At 44.7% G+C, this 27,644-nt stretch overlaps 1 protein-coding gene across 1 annotated transcript in view; it reads left to right on the top strand.

Annotated features, from left to right (window-relative positions):
* Positions 1-27,644, top strand: part of LOC121584561 (major facilitator superfamily domain-containing protein 3) — a 30,622-nt gene that overhangs the window by 1,427 nt on the left and 1,551 nt on the right. Inside the window, exons 2-5 of the mRNA XM_041900509.2 lie at positions 3,204-3,969; positions 10,999-11,146; positions 18,468-18,568; positions 26,231-26,340. Of these exons, the coding sequence (XP_041756443.1) occupies positions 3,279-3,969; positions 10,999-11,146; positions 18,468-18,568; positions 26,231-26,340 (1,050 nt within the window). The 5' untranslated portion in view covers positions 3,204-3,278. The remainder of the gene's footprint in view (positions 1-3,203; positions 3,970-10,998; positions 11,147-18,467; positions 18,569-26,230; positions 26,341-27,644) is intronic.

The raw sequence follows: 27,644 nt of genomic DNA, 5'->3' as shown, positions 1-27,644 counted from the left end.
GAAGGACTGAGCACTTGTTGGCTGCTTTTCCTTCACTCTGCGGTCCAACTCATCCCAAACCATCTCAATTGGGTTGAGGTTGGGTGATTGTGGAGGCCAGGTCATCTGATGCAGCACTCCATCACTCTCCTTCTTGGTCAAATAGCCCTTACACAGCCTGGAGGTGTGTTGGGTCATTGTCCTGTTGAAAAACAAATGATAGTCCCACTAAGCGCAAACCAGATGGGATGGCGTATCGCTGCAGAATGCTGTGGTAGCCATGCTGGTTAAGTGTGCCTTGAATTCTGAATAAATCACTGACAGTGTCACCAGCAAAGCACCATAACACCTCTTCCTCCATGCTTCACCGTGGGAACTACACATGCAGAGATCATCCGTTCACCTACTCTGCGTCTCACAAAGACACGGCGGTTGTAACCAAAAATCTCAAATTTGGACTCATCAGACCAAAGGACAGATTTCCACCGGTCTAATGTCCATTGCTCGTGTTTCTTGGCCCAAGCAAGTCTCTTCTTCTTATTAGTGTCCTTTAGTAGTGGTTTCTTTGCAGCAATTCGACCATGAAGGCCTGATTCACAGTCTCCTCTGAACAGTTGATGTTGAGATGTAGCTGTTACTTGAACTCTGTGAAGCATTTATTTGGGCTGCAATCTGAGGTGCCGTTAACTCCAATGAACTTATCCTTTGCAGCAGAGGTAACTCTGGGTCTTCCTTTCCAGTGGCGGTCCTCATGAGAGCCAGTTTCATTATAGCGCTTGATTGTTTTTGCGACTGCACTTGAAGAAACTTTAAACGTTCTTGAAATGTTCCGTATTGACTGACCTGCATGTCTTAAAGTAATGATGAACTGTCGTTTCTCTTTGCTTATTTGAGCTGTTCTTGCCATAATATGGACTTGGTCTTTTACCAAATAGGGCTATCTTCTGTATACTACCCCTACCTATTCACAACACAACTGATTGGCTCAAACGCATTAATAAGGAAAGAAATTCCACAAATTAACTTTTAACAAGGCACACCTGTTCATTGAAATGCATTCCAGTTGACTACTGTCACGATCGTTGACACCTGATGAAGCGGACCAAGGCGCAGCGTTGAAGGTGAACATAATATTTATTTAGAATGATCACACGATCAAAACGATAACGTGACGTCTACGGTATAACACAAACCAAATCAGAACAAGATCCCACAAAGAATAGCTGAAAACAGCCTACCTAAGTATGGCTCCCAATCAGAGACAACGAGCAACAGCTGCCTCTGATTGGGAACCACCTGACCAACATAGATCTATATGATCTAGAACAAAACCCAAAACATAGAAAACACAACATAGAAGCTACCCCGAGAAACTAAACATAGAAAATCCACACCCTGGCTCAACATTTCCAGAGTCCCCAGAGCCAGGGCGTGACAGTACCCCCAAAGGCGCGGACTCCGACCGCGCCAACAGAACACCACAGGGGAGGGACCGGGTGGGCACTCCGCCTTGGCGGCGGATCCGGCTCTGGGCATGATCCCCACTCCCTCTCTAACCCCCCACAGTATCCCTGGTCCGGTCTGGCCCTGCTGGCCGGAGCTGGACTGACCACTGGTGGAGCCGGATTGCTCTAGCTCCGACGTGAAGCATCTGACCGGTGCCGGACCAGCCACCGGTGGAACAGGCACGGGCCGTGCCGGACTGACGACGCACACCACTGGCTTGGTGTGGGGAGCAGCAGCGGGCCGAGCCGGGCTGTCGGGCGCACCCCTGACTTGGTGCGGGGAACAGGCACGGGCCGTGCCGGACTGACGACGCACACCACTGGCTTGGTGTGGGGAGCAGGAGGCGGGCCGAGCCGGGCTGTCGAGCGCACCCCTGACTTGGTGCGGGGAACAGGCACGGGCCGTGCCGGACTCACGACGCACACCACTGGCTTGGTGTGGGGAGCAGGAGCGGACCGAGCCGGGCTGTCGAAGCGCACCCCTGACTTGGTGCGGGGAACAGGCACGGGCCGTGCCGGACTGACGACGCACACCACTGGCTTGGTGTGGGGAGCAGGAGCGGGCCGAGCCGGGCTGTCGAAACGCACCACTGACTTGGTGCGAGTGGCAGGAACAGGCCGGACCGTACTGGCAACACACGCCAGTACCTCTCGCCGTGCCTCTACAACCTCCTTCCCCCTGGTGACCAGTGACTCCCGTAACCTGGCGTCCTCCTGCTGCCCCGTCGTCCACGGCGTTAGCCCCCCCCTAAAAAATTTATGGGCTTCACTCCTACCCGTGGCCAAGGCCTCCATCCCTCTTGCCAGACTCGCACTCATCTCCTCCCACGTCCATCCTCTCTCCTCGTCACGCTGCTTGATCCAGTCAAGGTGGGATCTTCTGTCACGATCGTTGACACCTGATGAAGCGGACCAAGGCGCAGCGTTGAAGGTGAACATAATATTTATTTAGAATGATCACACGATCAAAACGATAACGTGACGTCTACGGTATAACACAAACCAAATCAGAACAAGATCCCACAAAGAATAGCTGAAAACAGCCTACCTAAGTATGGCTCCCAATCAGAGACAACGAGCAACAGCTGCCTCTGATTGGGAACCACCCTGACCAACATAGATCTATATGATCTAGAACAAAACCCAAAACATAGAAAACACAACATAGAAGCTACCCCGAGAAACTAAACATAGAAAATCCACACCCTGGCTCAACATTTCAGAGTCCCCAGAGCCAGGGCGTGACAACTACCTCATGAAGCTGGTTGAGATAATGCCAAGAGTGTGCAAAGCTGTCATCAAGGCAAAGGGTGGCTACTTTGAAGAATCTCAAATATAAAATATATTTTGATTTGTTTAACACTTGTTTGGTTACTACATGATTCCATATGTGTTATTTCGTAGTTTTGATGTCTTCACTATTATTCTACAATGTAGAAAATAGTAAAAATAAAGAAAAACCCTTGAATGAGTAGGTGTGTCCAAACTTTTGACTGGTACTGTATGTTTTAATATTTATTGTTTTATGTACAGTGGCAGTCGGAAGGTAGACAAGGTGACAGATACAGAGGGACCACGGTGGAATTTGGAACCCCGTCACCAGCTTGCATGTGTGGTCTGGACTCTGCAGGACTAACACGAGACCAGACTCCGGCACTAATTTGCTCATGTTTTCCGTCAGTGAAATGATCCCCTCTCTCTCTTCCCCATCTCTCCTAGGCTGATCGACCCATTTGATCAGCTCCTGGCGGACCATCGTCATGACCTGACGAATTGTCAGTCTCCTATTGAATCATGAATGACAAGCTGGTTTTCCTGGGCCTCCTGTACTTTGTGCAGGGAATCCCCTATGGGTTGCAGTCCTTGTTGCTCCCAGTCTACCTCCGTGGGGCGGGCCACTCCCTCACCCACATCGGCTTGACCAAAATCCTCTACTTTCCCTGGGTGCTCAAGGTTCTCTGGGCACCCCTGGTGGACCGTGTGGGCACCAAGCGGCGCTGGCTGGTGGCCACGGTCTCTGGCCTGGCGCTTACCTGTCTCTCCAGTGCCGCTCTGGCCCCAGAGGCCCACTTCTGGGGTGTGGCGGGGACTCTGCTGGCCATGAACGCCCTGGCGTCGGTTCAGGACATCACAGTGGACGGGGCCGCCGTGGGCCTGCTGAAGGGCCGCAGTGAGCTGGGCCTGGGCAACATGGCTCAGGTAGTGGGCTACAAGGCCGGCTCGGTGTTCGCCGGGGGCGGGCTCCTTGCTGTGATTGACGTGGCAGGGTGGGGCCCTATGTTCATGCTGTTGGCCTTTGTGTACTTCGGGGTGGCACTGTTTGTGTGGGGGGCCCCCGTGCTGGACAATGAGCTGTTGAGGGGCCAGGCAGAGGGGAGGAAGGGGGTCCAGTCGGACGCTTTGCATCCTTGGAGGGTGTGGCGGAAGCTGCTGTCAGTACCTGGGACGCCCTGGACCATGATCTACGTTCTCACATACAAACTGGGTAAGTTTGCTAGTCAGTCTGACAACCATGCACACTCACCTACTGTACCAACTGGAGAAGTAGCTAAAAGTCCTAACACTAACCTCCACTCTCACCTACTGTACACTAAACCTGATCCACTACAAGGCTACTACATAAGAAACCTACTAGTACATAAATTACTTAGACAAAACATGTTTTCTTCTAATAGTAGTCCTACAGGTCTAGGTGACTACTCCATCAATGTGCTGTGCCTGTGTTGGAAAGCACAGAGATACATCCATATTGATATATTATATCTATGTAGAAAACCCCTCCACCACTTCATAAGACTATCTCCACTTTGAAAATCTTTACCGTATAGACTGTCCGAAGTTGTCCTGTGTTGCGTCAGTACATTCCCAGCATTTGAACACATAGTTTTTCATTAAAATGGCCTTTAACGAGTTCTCTACTCATTCTCTATGTAAGTGGGGTTTGGATCATCGAGTTTAAGTGACAGAAGAGTTTTCAATACAGGCAAAGCTCATCAATGTGGTAGTGTCTGTTTGACTCCTATGAGAAAACCTCCTTGGGTTATACTCATTAATGCACAACGTAGCAAAACATTTTGCAACAGAAAACGAAAACAAGCGTTTCTTATTGGACAAGTCCTCATAGTCCCGCCCTGTTTCAGTCAGTTTTCATCCATTTGGTGCCTATTGAATACAAGCCTGATGACCTGTAGCCTCATTTCTGAAGTGGGTGGCAGGTAGCCGAGTGGTTAAGAGCGTTGGGCCAGTAACCGAAAGGTTGCTGGTTTGAGTCCCTGAGCTGACTAGGTGAAAAAAAAATCTGTCTGTTCCCTTGTGCAAGGTACTTAACCCTAATTGCTCCTGTAAGTCGCTCTGAATTATACCGTCTGCTAAATGACTAAAATGTAAAAATGAAGTAAGCAAGACAGAATCGTCTTTTCTCCATTCAGCTGTGGTCTTATTTCTTACCACTGTTCTTACCAGAGCTACAAAGTAAAAAATGGGCTATATCGTAAAAATGTATGAACTTAATTTAAGGTTAGGCATAAGGTTAGCAGTGTGGTTAAAGTTAGGACTAGGTTTAAAATCACATTTTAAGAAGATAAATTGTAGAAATAGGCGGGGTTTATGACTTTGTGGCTGTGGTAACTAGTGTTGACCCTGATCTCGAATGATCATCTAGTCTGTTTTTATGGAATGAGTGGGTTATTATCAGGGACTTGGTAGTGAGTCAAGAACCTAGCCTACTTAAAGTTCCGTTGTTGGAAAATATGACATTTTGAACTCTGTGAATAGCATTTATGTACAAAGCAACAGGTACATATTAGGTCTAGTGAGATGTTAGAGAAAAGGTTTTATGATAAACACAGTTTGGTGTTAAGCAGCGTGTGTGTGTGTGTGAGTGTGTGTGTGTGTGTGTGTGTGTGTGTGTGTGTGTGTGTGTGTGTGTGTGTGTGTGTGTGTGTGTGTGTGTGTGTGTGTGAGCGAGCGAGAGTTGATATGGACAGAGTTTGGTGTTTGGCTGCAGAAGGGGATTATGTAAGGATTAGTGTCTTTGTGTCTGTGGTGTTTTTTTCATGGAAACTGAAATGGAAGACGCAGCATCAGACTGGTGTGTGTGTTTGTTTGGGTGGTGGGAAAACATGTTCTATATACATTTGCATACATGTGCTTGTTTGTGAATGTGTGTGCCATTGTTTTTCCTGTATGTGTTTGAGAGAGAGTGTGTTAGGGGTGGCACAGTAATTGGATGATCCCAGGCAGACACTAGACAGGACAGTAAGACTGGCTGCCCCCCCCAATCCGTTTGAGGGGTTCACCAGCATCATCATCATCACTGTCACCATCTCCATAGAATTCATTGTCATCATCGCCATTATCTTTAACATCCTCATCCTCATGATGTTATCAATATTAACATAATAATCATATCTAATATAATCAGCATTTACAATAACCAGCTTAGTTGTCCGCTCTTTAATTCAGAATAAAAAGGTCAGACTGTTTGTGTTTGTGTGCAACTGTCGGGTGAAACTCAACAATCCGTGTGAATATGAGACTGTATTATGTATGTGCAAGGGTGTGTGTTTGTGTGTGAGATTTTGGAGTGAAAGGTCTGCCTTAACCCCCCAACACACAAACACACTCCTCTCATCTCAGACCCCTCTCTCCCACACACTCTTAATGAACACAGTGAGTTTGCTCTGTGTAGAACTGCACAACCAATGAGAGGGAGCCGTTTGGATGACCCCTGTGGCATCTGATGTCACGGCCATGGGACTTGCTGTCTGGGCAGAATCCCAGAGAGAGAGACGGGGGCAAAAGGGATAGAAGGAGAATGAACCTGTGTATTGTAGTCCAGGGAACACTGATGGGGGGATAGGCTGGTATTGGTAGATGGGAAAGTGATAGGATTGCTCTTATTGGGTTTAGTACCCACTGATCTAGGATCAAATTAACCTACCCTACAATAATAACCTTAACCACTAGTCAAACAGAGAAAAACTGACTGTATTGGTCAGTGGTTCATTTAGGACCAACATCTACAGATGTAGGATCTTAATTTGATCACCCTGTTGTTGCAGATAATTTCCAAACTTGTATTGTATTCAAGGTTTCAAAAGGCTTCTAAAGTTGGTAATTTCCACATTAAATGTCAGACTTGATTTTCCCTAATGAAAAATGTATCAACCCCTACAAAAATGTTCATTAATTATAATCCACACAATAATTCAAATGTCCTGTTGTTGCAGGATTATTTTCCTGCTGTGGGAAACTGGTCTCCCCCCCCCCCCCCCACCATGCACAGCCGTACTGGGAGGATAGACAGTGAGACACGGGAGAGATGATGGCGAGCATGGGTGAGAGAGGGGGGGGCTTGGGAAGTGGAGGGAGAGAGCGGTGTGGGGGGATGTGGGTTAATTTTCCAGAGGGAAAAAGGAGGACGGCAGGGAGGCTGAAGGGGGGATGAATTAATGAAGAACCACCACATGGTGCCCAGAGCGAGACAGAGACAGCGATGGATAAAGGCAAAGAGGCCTAAAGAGAGAGGACAGTATTGGGATGGTGCATAGATATAAATCACTGGTGACATGAAGTTAAGGCTGGGTGATATGTCATATTTGAAGGTATACCGATATGGATTTTTTATAATACCGTCTATAACGATATGTTGATACAGTGCTAAATAAATGAAAAGTCTGTTTTATACTCAACCAAACTTGGACAAAACAATCAGAAAGGAGAAAGCCCATTAAACCAATTAGAATGAATATGTTGCCATCCTAGAGTTATGCATTACTCATAAAACATATTTAGAACTTGTAGTATTCAGAAATATATAATACCGTCAAATACTGCCAAACCATTAAAAAAAAGAGAAAAATGTTGTGATATGTTATTTTGGCCATATCGCCCCCAGCCCAACAGGATCCCTGATTGATGGGGTGGTGTGGGTCTCCTGGTGCTATGGAGCTCTGTAGTGCAGCAGATTTCTACAGATTTATGTAGACAGGTTAGAGAGGACAGTTATAGTTAATGTGGTAATGGGAGTAAAACGTAGTTGGTAACATAAAAGCATTTTATCAAAGTGACCCATCTGGGTAGGGTGGGTGGGGTTCAAGTTGCCTTGCTTTACCCTTTGCCAATAGCAAGATAGTGTTTTTTCCCGTGCTTCAGCCTAGTTCCTTAGGGGTTCAACAAACTCTGTGACACCCTGCAAAGTGCACACCTGTAGGGATTGCTATTAATGTGTGAGTGTGTCAATAGGGCTGGTCATGTGAGTGTGTGGGGTCTCTACTTTCTATGGAAGGTGTATGTAGACCTGTAGCTTACTGATTTACTAGACATCTCTCTTTGTCGTGTCCCCAGGGTGTGTTGTGTCTTGTTTTCTCCTAAGTGTCCTTGTGATCCCCTCTGATCCTGGCCTGTAGTGTCTGAGCTTCATGTGACCACTCTGTGACCCGACCATTCTGTGTCCTAATTTACCCTTCACCCCACCTACCCTCTCATGCTGATCCCTCCTCCTCTTCCCTCTCTCACTCACTCTTTCTTTCTGTCTTTCTTTCTCACGTGTACACAAACACTTCTCGTTTCCCATCAGCAACCTGTCAGCCCTCCTCTCCCCCCCCACACCCCCTGCACCAAATTCCTCACCCTCTCACTCTTCTACATTTTCCCTCTCTTTCCACATCCCTCTTCCTATGTATTTGTCCCTTTTCTTTCTCAAACCCTGTCTCTGTCTCTCTCCATAAATCATTCTCACTGTCTCTCTCCCTTACCCCTCTATCTCTGTCTGTTCATGTTTCTCCCTTACCCCTCTATCTCTGTCTGTTCATGTTTCTCCCTTACCCCTCTATCTCTGTCTGTTCATGTTTCTCCCTTACCCCTTTCTCTCTGTCTTTCTCTCTGTCTCTATATCTTTCTCCCATACCCCCCTCTCTACTAGTTTCTTCTTTGTGGATGCCTAATGAAATCCCCACTGAAATGGACAATTGTTGCTTTGAGAATATTTATAGAAATTAATAATCAGCCTTGTTGTGTTTGTCTGCACTCCCCTTTTAAAGAATTAATGAGTTTGAAGCAGTGGGAGCACTGAATGCTGTAGAGACATAGAACCACTGGTAAAGAATCAAGCATAGGAGGTTGGTGGCACCTTAATTGGGCAGGACAGGGCTCGTGGTAATGGCTGGAGCAGAATGAGTGGATTGGTATCAAATACATAAAACACATGGTTTCCATGTGCGACAGTAGCCTGCGGTTTATTAGACATTATAAAGGCTTTAAAAGGACAATCTGTTGTTCAAACAACAACAAAGCGGTCACCCTATCCAGTGTTTTGGTAAATAGCTGAGGGATGGGGTTGGAGGAATGTAACCACTCTCAAATTCAAAAACAGAGCTATGGATGACAATCCATGAGTGACCAACTGCCCCTCCCTACCTTCAGGCTATCCTCAAACACTACACCCCAACCCGAGCACTCCGTTCTGCCACCTCTGGTCTCTTGGCCCTCCCACCCCTACGGGAGGGCAGCTCCCGCTCAGCCCAGTCCAAGCTCTTCTCTGTCCTGGCACCCCAATGGTGGAACCAGCTTCCCTCTAAAGCTAGGACAGCAGAGTCCCTGCCCATCTTCCGAAAACATCTGCATTTTCTGAACTAACACTCGCATTTAACTTTTCCCCCTCTTACTAACTCTGACTTTGCTGATAGCTACTTTATGTACTGACTATGCCTGTGATATGTGGTTGTCCCACCTAGCTATTTTAAGATGAATGCACTAACTGTAAGTCACTCTGGATAAGAGCGTCTGCTATATGACTAAAATGAAGAAAAAAAAAATGAATGACATCAAAATTATAGTTAATATCATATTTTGAGGCTATTTTGATGCAGTGTTTGTTTACAATAAGGCCTACACTGTTTACAAACAAAGGAATAAAACAAGTTTATATTTGGGGTTTTGATGGAGTAAAACAATTGAACTAAGCTCATGAGGCATTTATGAATTACACTGAGAGTACAAAACATTAGCAACACAAGGTAGCTCTTTCCATGACAGACTGACCAGGTGAATCCAGGTGAAATGTATGATCCCTTATTGATGTCACTTAAATCCACTTCAATCAGTGTAGATGAAAGGGGAGGAGACAGGTTAAAGAAGGATTTTAAAGCCTTGAGACAATTGAGACATGGATTGTGTATATGCAATACAGAGGGTGAATGGGCAAAACAAGAGATTTAAGTGCATTTGAACGGGGTATGGTAGTAGGTGCCAGGCACACTGGTTTGAGTGTGTCAAGAACTGCAACACTGCTGGGTTTTTCACGCTCCCGTGTGTATCAAGAATGGTCCACCACCCAAAGGACATCCAGCCAACTTGACACAATTGTGGGAAGCATTGTAGTCAACATGGGCCAGCATCCCTGTGAAGCGCTTTCGACAGCTTGTAGAGTCCATGCCCTGACGAATTGAGGCTGTTCTGAAGGCAAAATGGGGTGCAACTCAATATTAGGAAGGTGTTCCTAATGTTTTGTACACTCAGTATATATTCTTCAAGAATCAACGGGTGTATATCGATCATTTAAAAGTCAAAAAATTGATGTAGCAATCGCAGATTGCCCATTTAAGTAATGTCTTGCCGTAATGACAAATGCTCAAACTACCTACACTGTTGGATGATAAAAGGTTCCCCAGGTTTCAACTGGTGATGGCGGGGAATAGTGAGTAGCAGAGTAGCTGATAGCTGTTGATGTTAGGGCTGCCTTGGAATATAGAATATAGATGCTGAATGTGATGAATATGTCATCATAGCAACCTGTTTATCCCTGTCATTCTCCTGCCATACATTTAGCTTGGCGTTGTCAGAACGTTTACGTGTACGTTGTCGTAGTGTTCCCGTGCGCCAGGAGGTTTTCAGCATCTTCTCTGAGAACTCTTTTTGATTTCCTTCTCCGTTTCATGTGAAATATTCTCTCTCTATTTTTGTTTTTCTTCTGGCCAAGTGTGTGTGTGTGTGTGTGTGTGTGTGTGTGTGTGTGTCGTCTCTTTGACAGCAGTCTCTGAGCTGTCACTCAACGCTCCGTCTCCCTGTCTTTGTGAAGTCACTCTCCATTAATAATGGCGGCAGCGCTGAATATTTTACACCGTCGTTCGGCAGAACATTATCCCGCCTTCGACGCCACACAGCGACAGAGAGACTATTGTCTGACTGACAAACTTTTATTTCAACCAAAAGCTCTGTGACTGAGGCTTGCGTTATCTGAGGAAGTTTTGCATTAGGCCGTTTTGAAAAATGACGGATATGAGGATATTCTTTTTTTGTTTGACATCTATTATAGCCACTATCTAGGAATATTGTGTGTTGTGTTGTTAGATTTAGAAAAGACATCAGCACCACTATATCATTGTCCAGTCTATTAAGCAGGTAACTGCTTTGTGCACTGTCACAGAGTTGTCGTTTGTGTTGCGCATCTAACCTTCTCTCTTGTCTAACCTGAACTCCAACTGGTTTGTCCTCTCTCTCTCTCTGTCCACAGGCGAGCAGGGTGCGGTGACCATGTTCCCTCTCTTCCTGTTGGACCATCACATGACAGCGCGGGAGCTGGGGTTCTGGAACGGAGTGATCGCCATGGGCTTCTCCATCTGTGGCTCCTCCCTTGGTGGCGTGCTGCTCTCCCAGTTCAGGTAGCATTCAGAAGCAGCACTCTCCTGGTAGCGTTCAAAGGCAACACTCTCCTGGTAGCGTTCAGAAGCAACACTCCTGATAGCGTTAAGAAGCAACACTCTCCTGGTAGCGTTCAGAGGCAACACTCTCCTGGTAGCATTCAGAAGCAACACTCTCCTGGTAGCGTTCAGATGCAACACTCTCCTGGTAGCATTCAGAGGCAACACTCTCCTGGTAGCGTTCAAAGGCAACACTCTCCTGGTAGCGTTCAGAAGCAACACTCCTGATAGCGTTCAGAGGCAACACTCTCCTGGTAGCATTCAGAAGCAACACTCTCCTGGTAGCGTTCAGATGCAACACTCTCCTGGTAGCATTCAGAGGCAACACTCTCCTGGTAGCGTTCAGAGGCAACACTCTCCTGGTAGCGTTCAGAGGCAACACTCTCCTGGTAGCGTACAGTGGCAACACTCTCCTGGTAGCATTTAGAAGCAACACTCTCCTGGTAGCGTTCAGAGGCAACACTCTCCTGGTAGCGTTCAGAGGCAACACTCTCCTGGTAGCGTTCAGTGGCAACACTCTCCTGGTAGCATTTAGAAGCAACACTCCTGATAGCGTTCAGAGGCAACACTCTCCTGGTAGCGTTCAGAGGCAACACTCTCCTGGTAGCGTACAGTGGCAACACTCTCCTGGTAGCATTTAGAAGCAACACTCTCCTGGTAGCGTTCAGAGGCAACACTCTCCTGGTAGCGTTCAGAGGCAACACTCTCCTGGTAGCGTACAGTGGCAACACTCTCCTGGTAGCATTTAGAAGCAACACTCTCCTGGTAGCGTTCAGAGGCAACACTCTCCTGGTAGCGTTCAGAGGCAACACTTTATTCCTGCTCTCCCAGTTCAGGTAGCGTCCATAGGCAACACTCTGATTTCAGTTTTACATTTACATTTTAGTCATTTACCTAACTCGCATGCTTCCATGACTTGTTTTGTAACTCATTTGTAATACTCACCATCTGTTTATTTGTTTTTAGTTTTTTAGTCTATAGTGCCCATTTTAGCGTCCCTTTCTGTTGCACAGATATCACATCACCCCATCTCCTCCACTCCCCACACTGGGGTGTGTGTGTCTATAGCCCTCTGTGTGTGGTAGGAAAGCAGCAGGGGGAGATGCTTTGAAGCCTCCAGTGAGGCAAGGAGACAGACCTCAACAGCAACACTAGGTCTTCTGTCTTCTACAGCTGATAATTCAAAGCATCCACCAATAATCAACCGTTTCTATTGACCTAACCTGAAGTGAACTGAAACTATCTTATTTTTGAGAGAGATCACAGAGCACAGACTTTAGCCTAAAAGTCATTATAATCTGCAGCAGGGCCATTTGGTCATAGAAAATGTCACTCCTAGTGTAAATTCTTATAGACTCTCCTTGGCATCATCTTATTTTCTACCAATCATCTGAAGTTCCTAGCAAGCCGTAGTAGAACATACGCTTTGAAAGGCAGCACCTGCACAAAAAAGCAGGGCAGCCTCAGCTCTAGAGATTAAAGTTCTCCTTTCAATTGCTAGTTAACATTTTCACCAACTGCCATTACAACACATACACTACCCTAACTCAACCTCCATTGCATAAGACAATAGGTGTGATGTAATGCAATCTATAAATAACAACAATGCGTATGTATTTTCCCACACATGGCGTTAGCATGAAACATACAGTGAGGAAAAAAAGTATTTAGTCAGCCACCAATTGTGCAAGTTCTCCCACTTAAAAAGATGAGAGAGGCCTGTAATTTTCATCATAGATACACGTCAACTATGACAGACAAAATGAGGAAAAAAAATCCAGAAAATCACATTGTAGGATTTTTAATGAATTTATTTGCAAATTATGGTGGAAAATAAGTATTTGGTCAATAACAAAAGTTTCTCAATACTTTGTTATATACCCTTTGTTGGCAATGACACAGGTCAAACGTTTTCTGTAAGTCTTCACAAGGTTTTCACACACTGTTGCTGGTATTTTGGCCCATTCCTCCATGCAGATCTCCTCTAGAGCAGTGATGTTTTGGGGGCTGTCGCTGGGCAACACGGACTTTCAACTCCCTCCAAAGATTTTCTATGGGGTTGAGATCTGGAGACTGGCTAGGCCACTCCAGGACCTTGAAATGCTTCTTACGAAGCCACTCCTTCGTTGCCCGGGCGGTGTGTTTGGGATCATTGTCATGCTGAAAGACCCAGCCACGTTTCATCTTCAATGCCCTTGCTGATGGAAGGAGGTTTTCACTCAAAATCTCACAATACATGGCCCCATTCATTCTTTCCTTTACACGGATCAGTCGTCCTGGTCCCTTTGCAGAAAAACAGCCCCAAAGCATGATGTTTCCACCCCCATGCTTCACAGTAGGTATGGTGTTCTTTGGATGCAACTCAGCATTCTTTGTCCTCCAAACACGACGAGTTGAGTTTTTACCAAAAAGTTATATTTTGGTTTCATCTGACCATATGACATTCTCCCAATCCTCTTCTGGATCATCCAAATGCACTCTAGCAAACTTCAGACGGGCCTGGACATGTACTGGCTTAAGCAGGGGGACACGTCTGGCACTGCAGGATTTTAGTCCCTGGCGGCGTAGTGTGTTACTGATGGTAGGCTTTGTTACTTTGGTCCCAGCTCTCAGCAGGTCATTCACTAGGTCCCCCCGTGTGGTTCTGGGATTTTTGCTCACCGTTCTTGTGATCATTTTGACCTCTTTGAGATCTTGCGTGGAGCCCCAGATCGAGGGAGATTATCAGTGGTCTTGTATGTCTTCCATTTCCTAATAATTGCTCCCACAGTTGATTTCTTCAAACCAAGCTGCTTACCTATTGCAGATTCAGTCTTCCCAGCCTGGTGCAGGTCTACAATTTTGTTTCTGGTGTCCTTTGACAGCTCTTTGGTCTTGGCCATAGTGGAGTTTGGAGTGTGACTGTTTGAGGTTGTGGACAGGTGTCTTTTATACTGATAACAAGTTCAAACAGGTGCCATTAATACAGGTAACGAGTGGAGGACAGAGGAGCCTCTTAAAGAAGAAGTTACAGGTCTGTGAGAGCCAGAAATCTTGCTTGTTTGTAGGTGACCAAATACTTATTTTCCACCATAATTTGCAAATAAATCCATCATTTTGTCTGTCATAGTTGACGTGTACCTATGATGAAAATTACAGGCCTCTCTCATCTTTTTAAGTGGGAGAACTTGCACAATTGGTGGCTGACTAAATACTTTTTTTCCCCACTGTACACTACATATACAAACGTATGTGGACACCCCTTCAAATTAGTGGATTTGTCTATTTCAGCCACACCCGTTGCTGACAGGTGTATAAAATTGAGCACACAGTCTTGCAATCTCCATAGACAAAACATTGGCAGTAGAATGGCCTTACTGAAGAGCTCAGTGACTTTCAATGTGGCACCGTCATAAGATGCCACCTTTCCAACAAGTCAGTTCATCAAATTTCTGCCCTGCTTGAGCTGCCCCGGTCAACTGTAAAAGCTGTTATTGTGAAGTGGAAACGTCTAGGAGCAACAACGGCTCAGCCGCGAAGTGGTAGGCCACACAAGCTCATAGAATGGGACCGCTGAGTGTTGTAGCGCGTAAAAATCATCTGTCCTCGGTTGCAACACTCACTACCGAGGTCCAAACTGACTCTGGAAGCAACGTCAGCACAATAACTGTTCGTCGGGAGCTTCAGGAAATGGGTTTCCATGGCCGATCAGCCACACACAAGCCTAAGATCACCATGCGCAATGCCAAGCATTGGCTGGAGTGGTGTAAAGCTTGCCGCCATTGGACTCTGGGGCAGTGGAAAAGCGTTCTCTGGAGTGATGAATCATGCTTCACCATCTGGCAGTCCGACGGACGAATCTGGGTTTGGCGGATGCCAGGAGAACGCTACCTGCCCCCAATGCATAATGCCAACTGTAAAGTTTGGTGGAGGAGGAATAATGGTCTGGGGCAGTTTTTCATGGTTCGTGCTAGGCCCCTTAGTTCCAGTGAAGGGAAATCTTAATGCTACAGCATACAATGACATTCTAGACGATTCTGTGCTTCCAACTTTGTGACAACAGTTTGGGGAAGGCCCTTTCCTGTTTCAGCATCACAATGCCCCCATGCACAAAGCGAGGTCGATACAGAAATGGTTTGTCGAGATTTGTGTGGAAGAACTTGACTGGCCTGCACAGAGCCCTGACCTCAACCCCATCGAACACCTTTGGGATGAATTAGAATGCAGACTGCGAGCCAGGCCTAATTGCCCAACATCAGTGCCCGACCTCACTAATTATCTTGTGGCTGAATGGAAGCAAGTCCCCGCAGCAATGTTCCAACATCTAGTGGAAAGCCTTCCCAGAAAGAGTGGAGGCTGTTATAGCAGCAAAGGGGGACCAATTCCATATTAATGCCCATGATTTTGAAATGAGATGTTCGACGAGCAGGTGTCCACATACTTTTAGTCATGTAGTTTACATCACCTTATCCATCACTAGCACTCACAAAGCTAGATTGGCTACCATTAGCATCGAGCTGAAATAGGCCCTATATGAAGAGAATACCAGTATCTTGTCTTTGTATAAAACGTCTGCAGAAGACTGTGGTCTGTCCTGTTTGAATTACATCTCCATATGGTCTCTGATGCTCCCAGGTGTTTGTCACACTACCCATAAACTAATACAACCAAATACAATGTAAGCCTCCAAAGGCAAACCTTTTGTTTGGAATCTCTATCACAAAAGCGCTGTCATATTTTTGCGGTACTTCTACTCTTTCGTTCTACCTTGTCACATTTTCACACACAGAGGTGCGTTTACCTGACACTGTACACCCAGTCCAGATTCCCACAGAATGACCTCCCGCCACTCTCCCCCACTTCCCAACACGCATGCACGCAAGCACACACACTAAACAAAGTCCATCCACCAGGCCGTCTCAATGCTCTCAAATCTAATTTGGACGTTTATCCCGGGCCCCATCAGAAACGCCTGAGTGGCCAGAGACTGACCCCCTCACACAGATCGCCATCGGCAACCCAAGAGCCTATATGGTATCGGAGCCTGGTCCGTGTGAAGTGTCAGTAGCGAGGCAGGTTCTCCTCTCACCCCATCACTACGGCAACTCCCCAGAGAGACAGATTTGAAAGAGTGTCATTGTGAAGGGAGTGAATAAAGAATGAGAGAAAGAATGTCTTTAGCATATGAATGATAGCAAATTGGTTTTCAGGTGGAAAGGGTAAAGAAGGAGAAATTAGAGAGGTGTTATAGATCCTGTAGACGTACAGACTGACAGAATGGACAGAAACGAGACAGATACTATTTGGTATCAGATTTGAGTATAGTTGGTATATTGCTCATGTCAGAGTTAAATCAAACTAAGCTGTGGTAATGTCCATGTGGTAATGTCCATGTCAGATGGTATAGATTTCAGATATCAGACAGTGGCACGCGTCTGGTTTGTCTCATTGACAGGATCCTTTGGGGACTGATTGGCACAGTGGTAATCCCTGGGAGGCACACATACACACACACAACACAATGCTTTAAGGGGGTGAGACGACTGATGGTCATTAATTTACCACACTGGGGAGCTCCTTAAGTTATTGATTACCCCATGAGCCATGCCTACCGGCTCTCTGACTAACAAGGATTAGTGTCTGGGGACACGTCGCGTGTGCATGGGTGTGTAGGGGTGTGTGTGTGTGTGTGTGTGTCAGGGTTTCCGTTACCCGGTAATAGCCGGCTTATGGCCAATATATATGTTTTTATGCTGATAAATCTAATTTGTACCGGCCAACTGTCTGGGAGAAGAAAAAAATCCCATTGCAAAATAATGCCTTTTAGCCTTTTAATTTATGAAAATACCAGTCGATGTAAGTACATTTGACCGGTCATGCTTATCGGTCTATGGGTTCATTTGCATAATTTAGTGGAATTAAATTGGCACGTGTGTATTTTCGTTAGTCGTTATGACTCTTATTTATCACACGCGCACAGCATACAGGTACAGAGCCTAGTTTAAGCTGAAAATCTTTGACAGCACGAGAGTTGCTGCTACAGCTCCTGGGGCTGCTGGAGTGAACCTTGCTTTTATAAGCCCAATCATTGTGCAACAATTCTAAATGAAATCGCATGTTAAAAACAGTTTTGAGCACGATAAAAAATAGCTACTATTTTTATTTCTCAACTGGTATTTGAAGCGCACTTCCCATTCGCCATTTAAGTGCATATAATGGTAGGTAGGCTTCAGCGCATCACACACCACTTTGCAATGAGCTGGAGGCAGTATGCATTTGGAAAACATATACTAAATAGTTTGAAATCTGAACATTTTACTACATATTATGAGGCATGTTTACCTTGCCTTAAAGTACCCTAGCCAAAATGAGACCAAATGTGGAGGCAATTATTTACAGTGAGCTGCAAAAGTATCGGGACAGTGGCAAAAAAAGAAATTATTGGCTCTGTAATCGAGCACTTTGGATTTGAAATAGTACAATGAATGAGGTTAAAGTGCAGACTGTCAGCTTTAATTTCATGGTATTTTCATCCATATCGGGTGAACCGTTTAGAAATTACAGCACTTTTTGTACATGGTCCCCCCATTTTAAGGGACAAAAAAGTATTGGGACAAATTCACTTATGTGTATTAAAGTAGTCCCATATTCCTAGCACGCAATTATTACATTATTTACCATTCATTTCTAAACAGTTCACCCGATATGGATGAAAATACACTCAAATTAAAGCTGTCTGCACTTTAACTTCATAGTCATTATATCATTTCACTCATTATATCATTTCAAATTCAAAGTGCTGAAGTACAGTGCCAAAACAACAAACAAATTGGGGATAGTAGATTGACATAGGCTAGTGGTTTGGCTGTTCATTACTTGTCTTGTTGGCTGAGGAAAAGTACATGTGGCAGTTATTCTAACATCTTTAAATGCACATCGGAATTTGGTAAGAAGGACCCACACCGTTTCATCCTCGAGGTTCATGATTTGTTAAGATGAATTACTATAATCTAAATGTGATTTCTGTCATTCTGAGCACCGTGGGTGGACGCCCTGATCAGGTTACGCAACCAATGGCGTATGGGTCCGGTACATTTCTCAAATGTCCGGTAAATTAAAATGCTGCCAGTCAAATGTCCGGTGCCACATTTTCCTAACAGAAACCCTGGAGTGTGGGTGTGTTTGCTACTGTAGAGGGAAATATGGTGTTTGTTTTTGTTAGCATACACATACTACACACTATTCTTCGCCTGTGTGTGTCAAATGGCATTTGATTGGTTGTCTGTCTTGTGTGTCTCCACAGTATTGGCTCTCTGATGAGGCGGGTGTTTGTGATGCGGACTGTCAGTATGGTGTTCCAGAGCTCCCTCCTGACTGTGCTGGAACCTTCGCCACTCATGAAAGGTGAGAGAAGACCAGACCGCACTCTGACTTATGCATTTCTTGCAGTGAAATTATACAACAAATGTTAATTTTGTCTCTGGAACAGGAGTGGAGAAATTTGATTTATTTATTTCAGCATCACTTGAGAAAATGTGAATGCGCGTATAATGTGTTATCTTTGACACTGTTATGCAAGCAGACAGTATTTCAACCACATAAAATATGCAGCCAAGACGAACTGAAGTCTTATCAGAAACTTGTTTCGTCGTTTTCTCAGCTTTTCCTTTCCTTAAAACCAGTCAAACTGATGGCATTTTGACATTTTGCACAGGACCAATCTTTCCACTGTTTTGGAGTTATTGCGTTTTCTTCCCGGTTCCTAAACGAAACAGACAACTTTTCTGGGGTTAACTAGATTAATGCATTCATTCTATTGATGTAAGACATTATTCTGGTGAGCATTACTTTATTTAGTCTTCTGGGGCAACAAGTTATGACAGAAGAGAAGCTTATGTAGTCTATCAAACTACAGTTAACAAACAAATGACCTACCAAATGTCGGAAATTATAAGCAGAATCTTAAATTATAGTAAATTAATTATAGTAGGCAAAATTATTATGAAATTATTATGGTGGATCGAACTGTGCAGGTAGCCTACTTTTTTAAGTGATTTGTTTGATAATCAGATGAAAATATCATCACACAACACCATAGACTGCACAACACCCATGATATGTGCAACTGAGCCTGCCTACGCAGACCGTGAAAAACAACAGTAAACGGGATAAGATGTTTACATGCCACAGTATCCCATCTTAGATCAGCATATCCCAGGCATCTTATCTGGGTTTCTTATAACCGAGATACAAGCTTTTTCAGGTTATTGTAAACGGGATATGATGTTTATATGCATCAACTCAAAAATAGAACACTTGAGTAGTAATAACGGGATATTGGTGTGCAGGTACAGTGAGGGAAAAAAGTATTTGATCCCCTGCTGATTTTGTACGTTTGCCCACTGACAAAGACATGATCAGTCTATAATTTTAATGGTAGGTTTATTTGAACAGTGAGAGACAGAATAACAAAACAAAAATCCAGAAAAACGCATGTCAAAAATGTTATAAATTGATTTGCATTTTAATGAGGGAAATAAGTATTTGACCCCTCTGCAAAACATGACTTAGTACTTGGTGGCAAAAACCTTGTTGGCAATCACAGAGGTCAGACGTTTTTGTAGTTGGCCACCAGGTTTGCACACAGCTCAGGAGGGATTTTGTTCCACTCCTCTTTGCAGATCTTCTCCAAGTCATTAAGGTTTCGAGACTGACGTTTAGCAACTCGAACCTTCAGCTCCCTCCACAGATTTTCTATGGGATTAAAAGGTCTGGAGACTGGCTAGGCCACTCCAGGACCTTAATGTGCTTCTTCTTGAGCCACTCCTTTGTTGCCTTGACCGTGTGTTTTGGGTCATTGTCATGCTGGAATACCCATCCACGACCCATTTTCAATGCCCTGGCTGAGGGAAGGAGGTTCTCACCCAAGATTTGACGGTACATGGCCCTGTCCATCGTCCCTTTGATGCGGTGAAGTTGTCCTGTCCCCTTAGCAGAAAAACACCCCCAAAGCCTAATGTTTCCACCTCCATTTTTGACGGTGGGGATGGTGTTTTTGGGGTCATATGCAGCATTCCTCCAAACACGGCGAGTTGAGTTGATGCCAAAGCACTCGATTTTGGTCTCATCTGACCACAACACTTTCACCCAGTTCTCCTCTGAATCATTCAGATGTTCATTGGCAAACTTCAGACGGCCCTGTATATGTGCTTTCTTGAGCAGGGGGACCTTGCGGGCGCTGCAGGATTTCAGTCCTTCACGGCATAGTGTGTTACCAATTGTTTTCTTGGTGACTATGGTCCCAGCTGCCTTGAGATCATTGACAAGATCCTCCCGTGTAGTTCTGGGCTGATTCCTCACCGTTCTCATGATCATTGCAGCTCCACGAGGTGAGATTTTGCATGGAGCCCCAGGTCGAGGGAGATTGACTGTTCCTTTGTGTTTCTTCCATTTGCGTATAATCGCAGCAACTGTTGTCACCTTCTCACCAAGCTGCTTGGCGATGGTCTTGTAGCCCATTCCAGCCTTGTGTAGGTCTACAATCTTGTCCCTGACATCCTTGGAGAGCTCTTTGGTCTTGGCCATGGTGGAGAGTTTGGAATCTGAACCTCAAGCTGAACCTTGGCAAGACGGAGCTGCTCTTCCTCCCGGGGAAGGACTGCCTGTTCCATGATCTCGCCATCACGGTTGACAACTCCGTTGTGTCCTCCTCCCAGAGTGCGAAGAGCCTTGGCGTGACCCTGGACAACACCCTGTCGTTCTCCGCTAACATCAAGGCGGTGACCCGATCCTGTAGGTTCATGCTCTACAACATTCGGAGAGTACGACCCTGCCTTACACAGGAAGCGGCACAGGTCCTAATCCAGGCACTTGTCATCTCCCCGTCTGGATTACTGCAACTCGCTGTTGGCTGGGCTCCCTGCCTGTGCCATTAAACCCCTACAACTCATCCAGAATGCCGCAGCCCGTCTGGTGTTCAACCTTCCCAAGTTCTCTCACGTCACCCCGCTCCTCCGCACACTCCACTGGCTTCCAGTTGAAGCTCGCATCTGCTACAAGACCATGGTGCTTGCCTACGGAGCTGTGAGGGGAACGGCACCTCCGTACCTTCAGGCTCTGATCAGTCCCTACACCCAAACGAGGGCATTGCGTTCATCCACCTCTGGCCTGCTGGCTCCCCTACCTCTGCGGAAGCATAGTTCCCGCTCAGCCCAGTCAAAACTGTTCGCTGCTCTGGCACCCCAATGGTGGAACAAGCTCCCTCACGACGCCAGGACAGCGGAGTCACTCACCACCTTCCGGAGACATTTGAAACCCCACCTCTTTAAGGAATACCTGGGATAGGATAAAGTAATCTTTCTACCCCAACCCACCCCCCCCCCCAAAAAAAAAAAAAATTAATAAATAAATAAACATTGTAAAGTGGTTATCCCACTGGCTATAAGGTGAATGCACCTATTTGTAAGTCGCTCTGGATAAGAGCGTCTGCTAAATGACGTAAATGTAAATGTAATGATTGATTGATTGCTTCTGTGGACAGGTGTCTTTTATACAGGTAACAAGCTGAGATTAGGAGCACCTAATCTCAGCTCGTTACCTGTATAAAAGACACCTGGGAGCCAGAAATCTTTCTGATTGAGAGGGGGTCAAATACTTATTTCCCTCATTAAAATGCAAACAATTTATAACATTTTTGACATGCGTTTTCCTGGATTTTTTTGTTGTTATTCTGTCTCTCACTGTTCAAATAAACCTACCATTAAAATTATAGACTGATAATTTCTTTGTCAGTGGCCAAACGTACAACATCAGCAGGGGATCAAATACTTTTTTCCCTCACTGTAAACGTGGTCAATATCATCAGTTCACACACACTCTAACAATGGACATACATCATTTACTCTAACCAGCCTGTCCTTTTCCACTGATCTAGACCTGTATGCGTCTCTAGTCCCCCACAAGCCACATCTGTTTGTCCATCCGTAGCTCAATTTCTTTCTTTATTTCACCTTGCACAAAGTGGGAGCAGGTGGCAGGTGACAGTGTGACTCTGATGAATGAAGGCAGGCACCTCCATGTGACCTCACTGACTCACACAGGTAACCATGACTATAATGAACAAACCCACTGGGCTCGCAGATCCATCCGCTTTGGTACATGAAAGCAACACATGATGGACTTTACCGGATACCCATCGCATGCATCTACAACGGCCACACTCTAACCCACCGTACTCTAACCCCCTGACCCCATGGCAAAACAAATAACACGTTGTTGTGTCATGTGTAACCCATTCACATTTAGGCTTATACATAAAACATTTTGTCATGTGAACCCATCCACATTTAGGCCTATGCAGTGCCTTCGGAAAGTATTAAGACCCCTTGACTTTTTCCACATTTTGTTACGTTACAGCCTTATTCTAAAATTGATTAAATAAAATATTTTCCTCAGCAATCTACACACAATACCCCATAATGACAAAGTGAATTTCTAACAAATTAAAAACTGAAATACCTTATTTACATAAGTATTCTGACCCTTTGCTATGAGACTCGAAATTGAGCTCAGGTGCATCCTGTTCCCATTGATCATCCTTGAGATGTTTCTACAACTTGAATGGAGTACACCTGTGGTAAATTCAATTGATTGGACATGATTTGGAAAGTCACACACCTGTCTATATAAGGTCCCACAGCTGACAGTGCATGTCAGAGCAAAAACCAAGCCATGAGGTCGAAGGAATTGTCTGTAGAGCTCCGAGACAGGATTGTGTCGAGGCACAGATCTGGGGAATGGTACCAACAAATGTCTGCTGCATTGAAGGTCCAAAAGAACACAGTGGCCTCCATCATTCTTAAATGGAAGAAGTTTGGAACCACCAAGACTCATCCTAGAGCTAGCCGCCCAGCCAAACTGAGCAATCGGTGGAGAACGGCCTTGGTCAGGGAGGTGACCAAGAACCCGATGGTCACTCTGACAGAGCTCTAGAGCTCCTCTGCAGAGATGGGAGAACCTTCCCAAATACAGGTGTGCCAAGCTTGTAGCGTCATACCCAAGAAGACTCTATGCTGTAATCGCTGCCAAAGGTGGTTCAACAAAGTACTGAGTAAAGGGTCTGAATACTTATGTAAATGTGTTATTTCAAATTAGCAAAATTCTTTAAAAAAAACCTGTTTTTGCTTTGTCATTATGGGGTATTGTGTGTAGATTGATGGGGGAAACGTAACATAATGTGGAAACATGTTGTCATGTGTAACCATCCACATTTAGGCCTATACATAAAACATGTTGTCATGTGTAACCATCCACATTTAGGCCTATACATAAAACATGTTGTCATGTGTAACCATCCACATTTAGGCCTATACATAAAACATGTTGTCATGTATAACCATCCACATTTAGGCCTATACATAAAACATGTTGTCATGTATAACCATCCACATTTAGGCCTATACATAAAACATGTTGTCATGTGTAACCATCCACATTTAGGCCTTCTTTATTTATTTAACCAGGTTAGTCTCGTTGAGATAGGAATCTATTTTTCAATAGAGACCTGGTACATAAGGCCTATACATACAACACACATACAGTGCTTTCAGAAAGTATTCATACCCCTTGACTTATTTCACATTTAGTTGTGTTACAGCCTGAATTCAAAATGGATTCAGTATTATTTTTTCTCACCCATCTACACACAATACCCCATAATGACAAAGCAAAAACATGTTTTTATAAATCTTTGCACATTTATTGAAAATGAAATACAGAAATATCTTATTTACATAAGTATTCACACCCATGAGTCAATACATGTTTGAATCACCTTTGGCAGTGATTACAGCAGTGAGTCTTTCTGGGTAAGTCTCTAAAAGCTTTGTACACTTGGATTGTACAATATTTGCACATTATTCTTTTTAAAATTCTTCAAGCTGTGTCAAGTTGGTTGTTGATCATTTCTAGACAGCCATTTTCAAGTCTTGCCATAGATGTTTAAGCCGATTTAAGTCAAACCTTTAACTAGGCCACTCAGCAACATTCAATGTCATCTTGGTAAGCAACTCCAGTGTATGTTTGGCCTTGTGTTTTAGGCTATTGTCCTGCTGAAAGGTGAATTTGTCTCCCAGTGTCTGTTGGAAAGCAGACTGAACCACATTTTCCTCTAGGCTGTTGTATCCTAAAAAAAACTATAGTCCAGGCCGATGACAAGCATACCCATAACATGATGCAGCCACCACCATGCTTGAAAATATGAAGAGTGGTACTCAGTGATGTGTTGTTGGATATGCCCCAAACATATCACTTTGTATTCAGGACTTAAAGTTAATTACTTTGCCAATTTTCTTTGCAGTTTTACTTTAGTGTCTTATTGCAAACAGGATACATGTTTTGAAATATTTTTATTCCTTCTGTCATTTAGGTTAGTATTGTGGAGTAACTACAATGTTGTTGATCCATCCTCAGTTTTCTCCTATCACAGCCATTAAACTCTGTAACTGTTTTAAAGTCACCATTGGCCTCCATGGTGAAATCCCTGAGCAGTTTCCTTCCTCTCCAGCAACTGAGTTAAGAAGGACGCCTGTATCTTTGTAGTGACTGGGTGTATTGATACACCATCCAAAGTGTAATGAATAACTTCACCATGCTCAAAGCGATATCCAATGTCGGCTTTTTTTCTACCAATAGGTGCCCTTCTTTGTGAGGCATTGGAAAACCTCCCTAGTCTTTGATGTTGAATCTGTGTTTGAAATTCACTGCTCAACTGAGGGACCTTACAGATAATTGTATGTGTGGGGTACAGAGATGAGGTAGCCATTAAAAAATCATGTTAAGCACTATTATTGCATACAGAGGGAGTCCATGCAACTTATTATGTGACTTGTTGAGCACATTTTTACTCCTGAACTTATTTAGGCTTGCCATAACAAAGGGGTTGAAAACGTATTGACTCAAGACATTTCAGCTTTTAATTTTTAATTAATTTGTTAACATTTCTAAAAACATAATTCCACTATGACATTATTGGGTATTGTGTGTAAGCCAGTGACACAACATCTAAATTTAAATCAATTAAAATGTGGAAAAAGTCAAGGGGTGTGAATACTTTCTGAAGGCACTGTATGTGGTGGAAGAAGAGGTGCGTGAAGAGGTCAGTTTACAGCGCTTTGAGCATCTCACAAACATCCCATTTTAATCTCATGACTAAAGTGAAGGAAATCTGAAAGCAGAATAGAAGCTCTTTCAGTGACCTGTTTGAACCTTTGTTGAGCTGTTCACTCTGGAAACCGCTGGAAGTGGAGCCCCCCTCTTAGAGCAGGAACAATGATGTCAAAGATCCAAAAAAATGTTGCTGTAAAATTCTCAATATTACATGAGTGCCCCCTTTTCTCACTCTGATAAGCTGAGTTAGTGTCTCGCTCTCTGAATCCTGTGAAATGGAGAAGTCTTATTCTGCAAAACTCGACACCTCCGGTGAATAATTCAGTGTCAGTGGGAGCTGAGAGACGCTCTGTGTCGCCTGTGTTCTGCTGTCTCCTGAGAGGGAACAACTTGTTTGGGGGAACGCGAGGAGACAGCACCCCCTTACTTCCACCTTTGTTGTCTCGGTTCAGCGACAGATCAGGCTCCACTGATATACGCTGCGCCACTGAGCTCTCCTTCTCACACCATCCATCCAGTAGGAACTCTGAGTGAAACGAAAGAGGCAGATTTAGATAACACCACTTTAGGACAGAACACAGCAGGTAGCCTAGCGGTTAGAGCATTGGGCCAGTAACCGAAAGTTCACTAGTTCGAATACCCGAGCCGATAAGGTGAAAGATCTGTCGATGTGCCCTTGAGCAACGCACTTAACCTCTAATTGTTCCAGGGTCGCTGTTGGTAATGGCAGACACTGGCCTTGACCCCTCTCTCGAACTGTCTCAGGGAGGGTGGGATATGTAAAAAACACATGTCCAATTCACACGTGTGAAACAGGACAAATATAAGCACCCATAATGTCTGGCAACATTGGGTTGAGTTTGAGACAGTGTCATGGCTGTTATTGTGTTTGCCCCTCAGGTATGGCCGTGTTGAGTTTGAGCATTCAGCACTTCCTGGGCGGCCTCATCACCACGCTCACCTTCACGACCATGATGCACTGCACACAGAGAGCGGAGGAGAGTGTACAGGTAAGAGTCAACCTCTACACACCTGTCAACCTAGAATATAATTTCCCATGGCCAAGTCAGGTCCTTCATGTGAGAAACACATGAATAATTTTAAATAATCACATATATCCCTTGATTTTGGTGAATATGACTGAGATAAGTACAAATGTCTAACATCATCAGTACATTATCTTTACCAAAAAAACAAAGAATCTAGAACTCAATTTTTGTCGTCATCTGACAATTTCCAAACAAATTATGTTCAACTTCAAATCACGTTTTAAAAGATAAAGTAATTCCTTGAAATGTGTCATAGAAATCAAGTGCTATTTGCATGTGCAAATGTCATGCATTTGCTAAATTGTTTACACTTTTGCCTGTGGCCCACTCTTTGAGGATATGCACACATTTACGGAGTGAGGCACTCAGCTTTTTACCTCCACTTGGAGGAGAGGATTTTTATCTAAGAAGACGAGATTCTCTGGAAACCCAGCGGCCTCTGGAATGGAGTTAGATTATATCCTATGATGTCAACAGGCAGGACAGGTAGCCCTCCTCACAGCAACAACACCCACCGGTCAGCTGGGACTGACGAGCCCCTTTTCTTCTCCTAGCTCTCTCCCTTTCTCTCTCTGTCTCCTTTTACATATCTATATTTCCCTCTCGCTCTCTCCCCCTCTTTTTTGACATAACTTCTTTTGGCCCTTTTAAACTGGGGCATCGCCGCCTGGAGGTGTTCTGTTCGCAGCCTCTCAAATGTCACTCAATCAATTTTGAAGGTGACGAGTTGCCGCAGTTCTACCTAGGAGTCGTTGACTAGGAAAACTACACTAAGGAGGATACAAAGCTGTATCTGGGCAATTAAGGAAGAAAAACCTAATGAAACAAAGCTAATAACCTCTGGGGTTAATTTGAAATGTTCTCATGACAGTGACACATATAGCTACCCTTTTAAGGTCATATCAAGTGACGGAAAGCTGATACCGTGAGTGAGTGCTTGTCGATGGCCCAGGAGAGAGAAACGGAATCTCTTAAGCAAGTTAGCCCGAATAAAAGCACTTCACTTAACTCGGGTCTACAGGCACTCCGACTGTGTGAATCTGGCTCAACCCAGCACTGTACTCAATACTGAGACCCAGCAAAGATGCCTGGGTAATGTCTCCTTTACAGCTTGCTCATTTTATGGCCGGTGACATTTGTCTGAGTTAGGTAACTGGCTAAGTTACTCTTAGCCACACGGGAGCTATGTTACACGGCGTAAAAGGTACAACGAACAAAGGCCTTGTCGCCTTTTCACCGCCCAAAGTTCTAATAATCGAAGTCAT

Source organism: Coregonus clupeaformis, chromosome 16 (assembly GCF_020615455.1).
Source record: "Coregonus clupeaformis isolate EN_2021a chromosome 16, ASM2061545v1, whole genome shotgun sequence".
Classification (NCBI taxonomy): domain Eukaryota; kingdom Metazoa; phylum Chordata; class Actinopteri; order Salmoniformes; family Salmonidae; genus Coregonus; species Coregonus clupeaformis.
Note: the sequence above shows the minus strand (reverse complement) of the source record. Positions and strands in the feature narration are given on the sequence as shown.